The sequence below is a fragment of the Schistocerca nitens genome, chromosome 10 (genome assembly GCF_023898315.1).
Source record: "Schistocerca nitens isolate TAMUIC-IGC-003100 chromosome 10, iqSchNite1.1, whole genome shotgun sequence".
Classification (NCBI taxonomy): domain Eukaryota; kingdom Metazoa; phylum Arthropoda; class Insecta; order Orthoptera; family Acrididae; genus Schistocerca; species Schistocerca nitens.
This window is the reverse complement of record NC_064623.1, coordinates 148,524,613-148,538,716: the sequence shown is the minus strand read 5'-3', so window position 1 is coordinate 148,538,716 and position 14,104 is coordinate 148,524,613. Positions and strand designations below refer to the sequence as shown.

At 39.4% G+C, this 14,104-nt stretch overlaps 1 protein-coding gene across 1 annotated transcript in view; it reads left to right on the top strand.

The window, feature by feature from the left end:
- Nucleotides 1-14,104, top strand: part of LOC126210092 (F-box/LRR-repeat protein 17-like) — a 208,066-nt gene that overhangs the window by 64,879 nt on the left and 129,083 nt on the right. The window contains exon 7 of the mRNA XM_049939224.1: nucleotides 8,971-9,195. Within this exon, the coding sequence (XP_049795181.1) occupies nucleotides 8,971-9,195 (225 nt within the window). The remainder of the gene's footprint in view (nucleotides 1-8,970; nucleotides 9,196-14,104) is intronic.

The window sequence follows — 14,104 nt, the reverse complement described above, 5'->3', positions numbered from 1 at the left end:
CTGCTCGGCACCATTCACAATAAGATCCAGCACTATTGTTGATTTTCCCCACTCAGTTATGACCATAAGGCAAAACACAATCATCTTCCACAATATACACTGCAAGATAGTGTCCATAGCCCATGTACCAATGCATTTGAGAGACATTGTGCAGTAGACTGACATAGGTGTACATGGTTTTAATTTGCAACATCAGATAAACTACCAATTCCGCTTAGAGCATCAGTGAGGTTGTGCTGCGTCAAGTGTCACTGTCTGCTCTCAGCCAATGTCCATCTTGTTGAGCCTCAACGAACATCTGATGTCAGATACATCACCTTGCATAACATTCATAATTCTTATTGTAAAATATTTTTATTGACCATTTCATGTCTATCCGCTTCAGTGTGCAGGGACAAGTCCATTCTACTGTTGCCAAGGAGTAGCTCTCCTCTCAAAACTGTATCTTCCTTTTAATTTAATGTTAGATGCTCCTATATCAACCTTCCAGAACATTCGGGGTGCCTCTTTCACTGCTCTCCAGAAACACAGTTTTCTCCAACTTCTAGTGGCCTCGCTTCTCCCACAGCCATTTTGTGCTTTCCTGAGTAACAGTGGTCAAACACAGTTGCCTCACACCTCCTCGAACTCTGCTGCTGTGCTCAATTGTGTTCAGAAATGAGTTTGGAAAGGGAAGAGTACATGTCTGCCCTATCTCATCCCACTTCCGCTAGTTTTAAAACGTACACAGTATTGGAAATTTTATTTATTATTTTATTCTTTGTTCATTTTTTATTTTATTCTTTTTTATTTTATTGTTTTTTATTTTGTTCTTTTTTATTTTGTTCTTATTTTTTATTTTATTCTTATTTTTTATTTTATTTTTTAATTTATTCTTATGACTTACTCTAAAGGATCATTCATTGCTATCCTAGACAAACTGTTATACCGGTATTTCTAGAAATTATTATCATCAATATTTATCATATCAGATAATGCCCCCACCCCCCACCCCCTCTAGAAATACCCCTGTTCCTTCTTAATCTCAGAAAAAAAAGTTTCTTTGCAACATAGCTTGCACACATAAACAATCTCGAAAATTTTCTCACTATTGTACTTGGTTCAGTCACACTTCCAGCTCAACAACTACTGTGGCACAATCTTATCAAAAGGACTCTTCTGAACTCAAACAAAATCCACGCTGACCGAAAAGACAATTAGTGGCCCCAAAGTTAATGTCCAGAGTCTCGTGGTGAAACGGTAACTCATACTGAGTGTAGCAGAGCAAAAGCAGATATGTTGTACTGCAGTTTAAAATGTTTTTCACAAAGGAAATAACAGGAGGACTGCCCCAGTTCAATTCCCACACCATTGAAAAGAAGAGTGATATAAATGTTAGTGTAATTGTCCTCGAGAAACAGCTGAAAGTGCTAGAGGGAACTAGTTCCGTGGAATCCTTGGGTTCTAGACAGAAATTTTGTATGGGCCAGCACCTATTTTAGAGTAATTTACTGTGGATCACTCAAACAAGAAACTGCCTGTTTGTTAGAAGAAAGCACGAATCATACCATCTATATGATCAGTAGCAGAAGTGATTCGTGAAGCTGCCATCAGATCTCTCTGACATCCACCTATTGCAGAATTTTAGAACACATTTTGCACTCAAATGTAATGAGTTATCACAAACAGAATGGTTTTCTTTTGTGCCGACAAGCACGGATTACAAAAATACTTGTGATGCAAAACCTACCTTGTGTTTTTCCTACACGACAACTGGAAAGCCACTGATCTATCCAGTCAGCAGGACACTGTGTTCTGACTTTGGAAAAGCATTTCACTCAGTACTGTATTGACATTTATTAACCCATTGGCTTATACAGCTGGCTGCAGGTTTCAAGCTGCTGTTACATTGTTGGCTGGTAGTACAGTCAGCTATAGCTTCTTCTTAGTGTTTCTTATTTTCTGTCAATAGATGGTGTGTGGTGCATTATATATCATTGGAAAGCTGAAAAAATGATCTATTTAGTGATGTATACCACATTTGATTTCTTTTGGTATTTTGGGAGTTATAAGCAATCATTTTCAGGCTTTTTCAGCAGCTGTGTAATAGCAAGCAATGCTGTATTGCAAAAAGTTTCTCTCGGACAAGGACATAAAAAATCTTTTGAATAAAAGTTACAGCAGTGTTTCTTGAAAGTAATATTTCTTGAATGTGATGTTTCTGATATTTCTGATAATGGCTCATGGCTCATGGCTCATGGCTCTGAAGTGGATGGATATAAAAGAAGTAAATATTCTATCAACTATCCATACAGATGTCAGTATGACGGCAACAGGAAAAACTGGCAGGAAAACCAAAACTCCAGTCCAGAAGTCCCAAGCAGTAATACAACACAAGTAAATCAATGAATGCAGTTGACAGACAAGACCAGCAGTTGTTATCTTTCTCTGTCATGAGAAGATATGCCAAAGGATAGAACAAAATTTTCTTGTACCTGATGGACATAGGGATTTTCAATTCATATGTCACACTAAACTAAGCAACAGGAGAAAAATCTTGTTTTAATCAGTTTAGAAGTCAGCTGGCTGAGGACATAATAGAAACGGTCACTCTACCGCCAGACTATTCTAGACGTGGATGGCTTCATTATGGGATTACCCATTAAAAGTGCAAGCAGCAAATTGGGCACATTTTGCTAGGTTTATTCCCCTTCCCCCCAATGCCATCAAGAAAACATCCTCCAGAAACTGTATATGTGCAGAGCAAGAGAGAAGAAAAATGACACACTGTATGGGGTGAGAAATGTCTAGTGATGTTGCACATGTCTGAACTTGGGACCTTTGTCTTTTGTGGACAAGTGCTCTAGCGATATACCACAAAGTTGTAATCTGCAATAAAGTTTCATATCACCACACACTCCATTGCGGAGTGAAAATTTCATTCTGGTCATCATTAAAACTTGATACGGCAGCAGTAATGTTCTCAGAGCTTGCAGTTTTTCCAGTTTCTTTATCATATTGGTACACACATTTCTGATGTGTGTTTGCATTTTCAGCTGTTTTGAATATTTAGTTTATTGTTGACAGTTGAAGAGGTTGTATGTGTTTTCAAGTGCTCGGCAAATTTTTACTTTCAAAGCTGGATGGATCAAAGAGTATGCATTAAATTTCTCTTGAAAAATGGAATAAAGTGCAGCACCGAATTTGAATTGTTGACTGGATTTAGCAGATCTCGTCTGAGTCATATAAATGTTTCAAAGAGAGTTGAAAAGACGTTGAAGACAGTGACTGCCTTGGACGCCTTAGCACATCAGTTACTGATGACAGTGTGGAAGAAGTAAGAAAATTATTTTTTTTCTGGAAAATCACTGAATCACCATTAGAGAGGTTACTGATGATGATGTGATTCCTGTGTCTCCATACTAAGCAGTTTTCTCAGATATTTTGTGCATGAAACATGTAGCAGCAAAGTTTGTTCTGAAATTGTTGAATTTCAACCAAAAACAGTATCATGTGGACTGAGATGTAGTACTTAGGGAAGGTAGGATTCAGTGTGGATGGGGCCTTACTCAGCTACCGTTGGTGGCTCAGATTATTTATTTTATTTTATTTTTTTAAAGTCACGTACACTTTATTTGGAACCAATTGTGAACAAGGTTGACAATAAGGAACAGTTATCAAATCTGGCTGGTAAGACACACTGTTTAATAAAAAATTCTTAAGCAAGTGGCACTCATGGCTGAAGGCCTTATTGACCAGAAATTCAAATTATTTTTTCGCTGAAGGCCCCAATAGTAATAACTCAAAACAATTTAACAGCTGAATGCCTGGATAACAAATTCTTAAGAACAGTTAAACTTCTCCAAGAGGTACTAAAATATATATATTTTTTAAAAAACCACAATCATCAAAATTTCACTATTAAGAGACAATATCTAATTAGAAATTCTTTAGACAAATTGCATTCATGGCTGAAGGCCTTATTGACAAGAAATTCAAATTACTTGTCAGCTGAAGGCCTCAATAGTAATAACTCAGAATTAAAATATTTAAAAAAAATCATCACAATCTGATCAAACCAAGAGAGAAGTGGGCCTCAGACAGTGCTTCAAGGATTGGCCTGGGAAAGTCGCTCAACTTTTCGTGACCGATGAGACAGGCAGCCAAGAGTTGTGGTCACTTAACTGGACGGCAACTCAAACCAGCACTCTTGCAAAATCTACCTAACGTCTGCTAACCAACACAACGATGGAATAACCCTGGCAATGCAGAACCGGTAGACAGCATTACATCTTGAGAATCCGGTGTTTAGGTCATCCAGAAGCATAAGGAACCACTACGACCAAGGTAATCCAAAAGAACAAAATATCCGAACCACAATCAAGGAGGCTGTCGAACTACGTGCCTTACCGTACAGCAGCGGCAAGGTGAGGAAAGGTACACTGCCGCGAAAATACGCTAACCCCCAGGGCAGGTAACTGGGGCATTGGCGGCCACTAGGCAGAAAAATACTGCTGGTTGAACTTCATCAACAAACACAAGGAATTCAATGCTTAATAATAAGAAGTGAAGGACGGCTAATTAATTTCGCCAACCCCAAACAGTCCACTCGTTGCTCTTCATCTCGGCGAACCTGCTAGCAGCAGTGCATGAACAAAAGGCGTGATCTCGTAATAGTGGATGTTTCACTACTGGGTTATGTTCACTCGACTCAAACGTCCTGGGTCTGGTGGACAATGAGGTTGTGGCCCTCGCAACTACAGCCCCTCAATCTGGCAATGCCTCTGTGCTGCCAGTGGTCCCGGCATGTCCTTGCGCTGCCGGACCTCACTGCTGCTCTGTCCCAACCGAACTGCCGACACACCTGACCCATAAAACACTTCGCTTCCTTCCAAAGACAGTACCACGGTACTAGATATCGCTAATGCTGCTGCTGCCACTTCCGGACAGACAACGCCAGCAAATGTAGTGGCGCCAGTAAACACAAGAAGAAAACGAGATGCCACTATCCCTATTACACGATACCGACCTACCAACGGCACCAACACGAGCCGCAACACAGCTCGTGTACATTGCTAAGGAATTGCTGAATCGTGTTGACAATAATCCAGAAATTCTAAAGTTGCTTTTTAACAGGTGATAAAACATGTATACACAGGTGTGACATCAAAACTGACACCCAATCCTACCATTGGACATTGCCTGAAGAGCCAAGACCGAAAAGAAATTTGAGAAGTTCGATCACATGCAAAGGTTCTTCTCATTTTTTTCTTCAGTTGCCAGGGGATAGTGCATTGTGAGTTTCCTGCCTTATGGTTGTATGGTCAATAAGAAGTATTTCCTGGAAGTTGTACACCATTTGCATCAAGCAATCTGAAGAAAATTTAATCACAATAATTCTCCCCACTCACACTTTCACACTTGTTCGTGATTATTCCCGCCTCCCCCCTCCCCCCCCCCCCCTTGCAACCACAAAAAAACTAAATACTAAAACAAAACTGTTACATTGTCTCAGCCACCATATTTACCGGACATGGCCCCCTACAACTACTTTCATTTCCCACCATTGATGAGATAAAAACAGAATCACTGAAGGAGCTGAATATCATAACGAAAAGAGTGTTCCAGAAGGGCTTCCAAGTTTGGAAAAAGTGTTGCCACAAGCATATTGTATCCGAGGGGGATTATTTAGAAAGGAACAAGGTTGATGCTGATGAATGAATAAAGATTCTTTAAGAAAAACAAAAATTCCCATTACATTTTTTTATCACACCTTGTAGACCACAAATGAAATATTGTTGATATACAGTGGCAAAAGCAATCAACCAAGGACTTAAACCCATTGGGGGACTCCAGAGAGTCACATCTGTGATTTCCCTAAATTGCTCTAGGCTAATGCTGGGATGGTTCCTTTGAAAGGGCACGACTGATTTCCTTCTCCATCCTTGATGCAATTCGAGCTTGTGCTCCATCTCTAATGTCCCGATCTTGACAGGACTTTAAACCAATCATCCTTCTTCCAGAGAGCCACATTCCCACGATGAAATCTCCAACCCTTAGACAGCTCATGGACACATGTTTTTCAGGTAGCCATTGAACTACTGTACTACACCGTTTGAGCCTTTACACCTGCTATTCGTCCATTCATTAAAAAGCAGATTGACATCCCAGCTGCCAGACATAAAAAATTCGGCACATTATGACATACATGGGTTTACAGTTATATAACATATTGCCAGTGAAGGCATATGTATGTTCAAATTCTCTACACAAAAGAAGTTTTATACAGTATGAGAATTCATTAGGTTTCCTGGAAAGTCTGTTAAGCAGGCGTGGCTTGTAGTAAAATGGTCTGCGGTGGAGCCTCTCCAGAGCATGTATTAAAATATATTTCTCGGTAATGAATTACAGAGCTGAAATCACCAAGACACATTTTGTGTACTTACCACAAGGGTGTAAGTAATGACAGTAAATGTTTTTGGAACTGTTGACATCGAGTGACGTTTTTCGAACAGGTAGTAGCTAAGTGATAAGGGTGCGTGTTGAAATTCCAATTAGCTCTATGTATCAGAAGTTTGGGTGCCTAAGTCCCATGTAGTACAGCTCATATGGATCCATTGAACACTCTGTTCGTCCTGCCTAAGGGTCTCCTACCATCACCTCATGTACTGTTGCTTATGATGAAAGGGAATCAAAAGAGCAGCAGAAGCTTTGTTATCAAATCTCTGGCTCTGTACATTTTTATTATACTTTGATGGGTCATTAACCTACATTCAATATTAATGTTTCCATTATGTAGAAAACAGTTTTTTGTTCCCGACATTGGCTTTTAGATCCCTTGCTGGAAAGACACACAAAGTTGTAAATGGCTCACTAGAGTTCACTAGAATATGGTAACATAGGTGGCACCATCTAATGAGATTTTCATGAATAATTAGATGAAGTAAGCATGCAAAATGTGTCCCATCACTGGTAGTTACCAACAATTTCTTCACTCACTGATGTCATTCCTTTTTGTGAATGTATTGTTCCCGAGTTATAGTGTGTTTTATTTTATTGTGAGTACCTATAGCATACCATGAGTCTGAAAATAGCACAACATGAATTCAGTGTACAATTTATTAGGTAAAATTTGAAACAACAGCTTAGGGAAACTGAAGAAACTTGGAACACTCGTACCTGACCAAACATCAAACAAGATCAAAAAACAGTGTATATCCATGCAAGGGTATAATAAGTAATGTCAATAGATCAATGTACAGTAGCATGTTTGGACACCAATGTCACACTTCCTGATACTTCAGCTCAACAAGAAAGGTATTAAAAAAGATGCCTTTTGAAAAGATCTTTAATGTGGTGTATCACTTAAACTGCATATATTTGCAATACATAAGCATTGATTAAAAACCCGACAGATACAGTACATTTGCTTTACAAATGCTTAAATCATTAAATATTTCAGATTCAGAACTGAAAACATGAAAACATTAAGTTCACACCAGAGCTAACATATGCCACATGAAAGATCTCTCCAGAATGTGTTTGTCATGATAAAATGTCAGAAAATGTGGCTTCAGTGTCGTAACATAATATCTATAGATCGTATCTCAGATTTAGCTTTTGGTGCTATTTAGTAGTTGATTACAAAAAACAAAGGAGATGCAGTTTGTAAGCTCCTCAAATAGTCCTGGCCCCATAGTTCTACTCTTTAAATGTTGCAGCCTTCCCCAGTATGGAAACTGATAGTGGAATCTGATTCTGAGTTCTAATGCTGTTTCATTTATATTGTTCATGTATGTGAGTACGTAATAAATGTGTCATGTATTGTACAATGGAGTAGCAGTATTTTGTGATATTTAAAACTGTCCCAGCTTATAGACTGTAGTATCTATATTGGTAATAGCAGCAGATAATGTGCGTACATACAGGGTATTCATTTTAACCTTTTGCTACTTGAGAGGGCTCCTGTGAAAAAAGTGTGATCATAGGATGATGAAACTTTGTGGAAACATTTGTAAGGGCATGCAGAAGAGAAATAACAAATAAACCATTGAAAGAAACACATCTTAATTTCTGCATGAGAGGGTAACATTTGTTAATTGCATACCATGTTAAGTTCCGGGTTGCAAAGCGTTGCTCAGTGTGATGACCATCTGCATACACAACAGCCAGGAACTTTGTATGGATACCATTTCATAGTTGTTCGCAGCACTTTTCAAATGGTGGACTGTGGAATGTTCAGCTGTCTTGACACAGCTCGTGCACTGCTAGAAAATAGCACATTGAATTCGGCATACTCAGCCGTGGCAACATAACTTCTTCAAAAATTTGCACCACAGTTGGCCTCTCTGAGGAGCAATTCCCAAATCACCAGTTAATTTGAATATATGAATAATATTCCTCAACCCCAGTGTGGAAAGATGACCTCTCCATTCCTTAAATGCGTTGATACTTGTGAAGAGTAGCAGCACTATTGCTGTTGTTTTGATAAAACAGCCTTACAAATAAAGCCCTGCGTACCTTGTCCAGACTGTCTTCAGCTGTAATGCACTGTCAGTACTGGCATATATTGACAAGTCACGACACTAATACTGCTAACATCACAAATCCTGCAGCGCACAGTTTGAACATAATTCGTAGTTGGGTTCCCATACAGTAAATAATTTTGTCACTACTGGATCAAGTAGCAAAAGTTTAATTATAACCCCACTGTGTTTCACTGTATCCTTTTCACAATGCACATGTGTTTGTGTGCATGTATGTGTACACAAAATGGTGAAATTGAGTGCATTTAAACGCTTAATGATAGATTATAGATAGGTAAAAATTGCTTCTTTTACACTGTTTCTTGATTTAACAATGACTTGAACTACTGACAACAGTGTACTATTTATATTATCCTAAAAATCTGTATAAACTTTACTAAAAAGGTTTTTGCTCAAATATATCCTGTTAGCAGTCTTACAGAAATATAATTTTGCTGTGTTTCAGATTGAAAATTGCTAATTGTCTATGTCTTGGTGGAAAAGCAATGTCATACATAGCTCAGGTGTCAGCATTGCACACTTTGGAGTTCAGTTCTGTTAAAATTTATAAATTAAAGCCCAGTGTGGACTGCATTCTCGAAATGTCAGAGCTCCGCAGGCTTTTCTTCAAGTATTGTATTTGCTGGGCCATACCGTTTCGCAAGTTTCCTGGCAGACTGGTGAACCTCAGGTAACACTACATTCATACTAGTGTAGTAGTCTAGCTAACAGGTGTGTGTGTGGGGGGGGGGGGGGGGGGCAGCTTCCACAAACACCTTGGAGTGTTATACAGGAGATGCAAGCAGGTTACCAGAAGTTCTGTTGTCATTGAATTCCAAAAATTCTTTCTATGAACCACAGCAGCACTCAACAGGTGACTTCTTCTCTGGACCTCTGTGATCATTAAAATGTGAAAGGGGAAGTCCTACAAAACGAAATTGTGACCAGTGGTAAGAGTCGATCCCAACAGGGAACTAAATGGATGACCATCATGTGAGGTCATACTGCCTACCGTAACAAAACAGGAAAAAGGACACTAAACCCTGTCAGTTGGAGAGTTTATGGATAATATCTTTGTGGGACATCAAAGGAATCTTGTTCTGGATTTTATGAAATGTGAATGGCAGTTAATTCTCAAGTCTACTGCTGAAGATTAGATGGGTAAATCACATAACTAATGAGGAGGTGTTGAATAGAAATGGGGAGAAGAGGAGTTTGTGGCACAACTTGACTAAAAGAAAGGATCGGTTGGTAGGACATGTTGTGAGGCATCAAGGGATCACCAATTTAGTATTGGAGGGCAGTGTGGAGGGTAAAAATCATAGAGGGAGACCGAGAGATGAATACACTAAGCAGATTCAGAAGGATGTAGGTTGCAGTAGGTACTGGGAGATGAAGAAGCTTGCACAGGATAGAGTAGCATGGAGAGCTGCATCAAACCACTCTCAGGACTGAAGACCACAACAACAACAACAACAACAACAACAACTACTACTACTACTACTACTACTACTACTACTACTGTGAGCTACCGAGATAAGTGAAAATAACAATTCAATATAAGTGCTGTGGTCTCAAGGGTACTGGTGTCTCAATTTAAGATGACAGTTTTTGGCTGAATTCTGCCCAACAAATGTGAGAATTGTTGCATCAGTTCAAATGGGACATTTTTGAACATATACCCTACAGCCCAGACTTCACTCTAACTGGTTTCCATCTCTTCATGGACTCTGAACAGAGGCTCGGCTACAATAAAGAACTTGAAGATACTGTAACAGGCCGGTTGTAATCTTAGCTAACAGGGTTTCACGCAGAGAGAATCTGTTGCTCATTAACTATTTGTGCATGGTATTTAGAGAAAAATTGGGAAAAATGAATATTTACTATATATGTTGTACATATGCCATATGCTTTGCTGAAGTTGTTCTGATGCTACTGGTTAAAAAGTAAAGTAATTATTCTAAATGGCATCATTGTCATTGAAATTCATTATAAGTGTTACTTAGATTTAAAGTAATTAGTATAAATACATAAACTAATTTCTTATTTATTTTATTAGAAAGTGTTAAAACTTTTTACTGTTTAGTTAAGGAATAAAACAGCATGTTTCTTTGAATCTTACATTTATTTTTAACCGAAAATCGTTCTACAAAATTGATTTTTTACTGATTTCTTTTTAATCAAAACTTCTGAAACAGTTGTTTTGTTTGTTAAAACACAATGCAACATTGCATCTGGAGCATTTGACTGTTGAATAGGCCTCTGTACAAAGTCTGCATCTTGATTCTGAATCTAAATGCTCAGGCCAGTATCCGATTTGGACAAAGTGCACGTCAGCAACTGGGCAGATTGCCTTAGGCTTTCTTTTGGGAGCAGGTGGTCTTAGAGAATCTGTGATTGGGCGGCCCCTCTTTCTTTCTGGTGTACCAGTTCCTTTCTTCAGTGAGGCACTTGTTGCGTCTGCTACTTCTCATTTTTTCTGACCACAATGTCCTCTCTAAAACAGCCAAGCATTTACACAAGCCACGTCTATGGAATGGAAAATAATTATCAGGTAGTACCTTTTGCTTTTTATGTTTATTCAGTATATCAGGATGGACATATTCCTCCTGTGGGCATATTATACTCCGACACAATGTTCTGACATAGAACTTCTATGTACGATCTGTTTATTTTTCTCCAGTGTTCCACATTTGCAACAGGTTCCTTGCCTTTATAAAGAGAAGTCAGGTGGACAGCTTTATTGTCAAACCATTTCAAAACTATAATTTTGTTTTCTTCATCTACCCTATAATCACAGATTCCTTTGGCTGCTTTTTTCATCTCTGCATCAGTTTTCTGCTTGCATCCACCCAGTTTGATTTTTCTGGTGGTTCGCACAACATATATTCCTTCATTTCTAAGCTTTGCTGCTGCATTGAGGGATGTAAACCAGTTGTCCGTAAAGACTTTAAGAATGTGCCTACGCATGTCAATTTCAGTCAGCCACATCACTACACTTCCACTCATTCCTAACTCAGGATTACATGCAGTGTTTGTTCCCTTCCCAACATACACTTTAAAATCATAAATGTAACCACTTGCACCAGCTCAAACAAATACTTTTATGTCTTATCTGTGGGGCTTTGATTTTATATACTGGCACATAGAAGTGTGTAATTTTAAAGGCACAATAAGTTCATCAATGCCATTGTATCCTTCAACTTCAGTTTTGAGAAAATTGTTCTTTAGTTGATCTAAAGATGGCTTCGCCTTGAACAATTTGTATGCTGTGTGTCACATCTGGGCAACATATTTGCACTGTCGTTCACATGCAAATACTTCCTCAACTTTCCAATAACTTCCGGGAATTCAGCCAGGTAACACTTTCAGCGACCGCCGATATTTCGGTGGGAGAACAGCATGCCATTTTCAATGCAAACTGCAATGGACAGGCAGCATACATGCAAATTTAAAACCTCAGTTCTTGGACTAAAGCAGGAAAGATAATACACACACTGAACACTAGTGCCACCAAAGATGACCTAAGTCAGAGCTAGCGATAGTGAGACTATGAATGCGCAGGTGAGGTAACATTGACTCTGTCCCTCTGTTTTTTGACAAGGGAGAGAGCCGGATTCCAAACAGAGTTTAAACAGAAACCTCCATCCCTCTTAATGAGGTTGCTCGCTAATTTAATCTCAACTGCCTCGCTAATAACACTGTCCCAATAGCTGGACGTGCATGCCAATATCTCGGTGTTATTATATAACATGGGGTGACCAGTATCCAAGCAATGTTCAGCAATAGCAGATCTACTTGGCTGCTGTAATCGTGTGTGCCGTTTATGTTCAGTACATCGGTCCTCCATGGTCCTGATAGTTTGACCAATATATGCCATGCCGCAGCTACAAGGAATACGATATACACCCGCCTTATGCAGTCCACGATCATCCTTAACGGAACTCAAAAGTGCTCTAATTTTAGATGGAGGTCAGAAAACACATTTCACATCGTATTTCTGTAAAATACGACCGATCTTGTTGGACGTGTTTCCTACGTAAGGCAAAAAGGCAGTAAACTTAGGTGTTGACTCAGAATTATCATCAGTCACCCGACGTTCAGTTGGTGGATAGTGCAACGCACGTTCAATCTGTCTATCACTATAACCATTTTGACAAAATGTAACTTCAGCATCAGAAACGACATGTGCCCTGTGTACCAAGGTACGAAGTACCCCTTCACGCTGAGCCGGATGGTGACAACTATTAGCCTGTAAGTACAAGTTGGTGTGAGTACGTTTCCTGTAGACTATCCCAATGATCCATCATCCTTCCTCCTAACCAACACGTCAAGAAAGGGAAGGCAACCATCCTCTTCCACCTCCATCATAAAATGAATGTTTGGGTGGATCGAGTTCAGATGTTCTAGAAAGACTTTCAAATTCTCCCCACCATGAGGCCAAACAACGAAGGTATTGTCAATGTATCTAAGGAAACAGGCGGGTTTCAAAGGCGCCGACTCCAATGGACATTCCTCGAAGTCTTCCATAAACAAATTTGCGATCACAGGTGACAATGGACTACCCATCGCAATTCCATCTGTCTGCTCGTTGAGATTAAATTAGCAAGCACCTCGTTAACAGGGATGGACGTTTCTGTTTAAACTCTATTTGGAATCTGGCTCTCTCCCTTGTCAAAAAACAGAGGGACAGAGTCAATGCTACCTCACCTACGCATTCATAGTCTCACTATCAATAGCTCTGACTTTGGTCATCTTTGGTGGCACTAGTGTTCAGTGTGTGTGTTATCTTTCCTGCTTTAGTCCGAGAACCGAGGTTTTAAATTTGCACGTATGCCGACTGTCCGTTGCAGTTTGCCTTGAAAATGGCGGGGTGTTCTCCCACCGAAATATCTGCGGTCGCTGAAAGTGTTACCTGCCTGAATTCCCGGAAGTTATTTGAAAGTTGTATACACCAGGAGAAACTCAGGTCTCACTTCCTCAACCTGTAGAATTGACAGAGTGGCATCGTGTCAGCTATCTGTTTAGTGGCATCGTGTCAGCTATCTGTTTACAGCTTGTCTCATTTGCTTAATTCATCTTGTAAATGGGAACACTCACAATACCACTTACTAAATGAATGCCAATGAACTGTCTCATTGCATTGGCACTAGCATTTATACTTCGCCTTACCCTTGAGTTGAGTATACATTAGTCTGTGTAACTAAATTGTAAATTATAGTCTCATCAATAAAACTTTCAAAATATTGGAAGGGGGTATGTTCTTCACTTAGTGGATCTGAAAACTGCACAGCACACTGTACATCCATGGCCTGCAGATCCTTGCATACCCACACATAGCACAGGCAATTTGCATTTACAGCTCCTAAAGTTTCTGTCCATAACAGCTACAGGAGTTTCATCATTAGTACGAGGATCATCAAAACTGTCCAGTTCAACTTCTGTCTGTTGAGGCAATGCTTCCTGCACTGGTGGTTCATCATCAATTTCACGACCCGAAATAATTTCGTCATCTGATATTTCAGATTCATCACAACGCCGAAGAAGAATTTCATTATCCTGTAGAGCTTTGTGTTGTCCATGCTTAACCCATAAAGAAA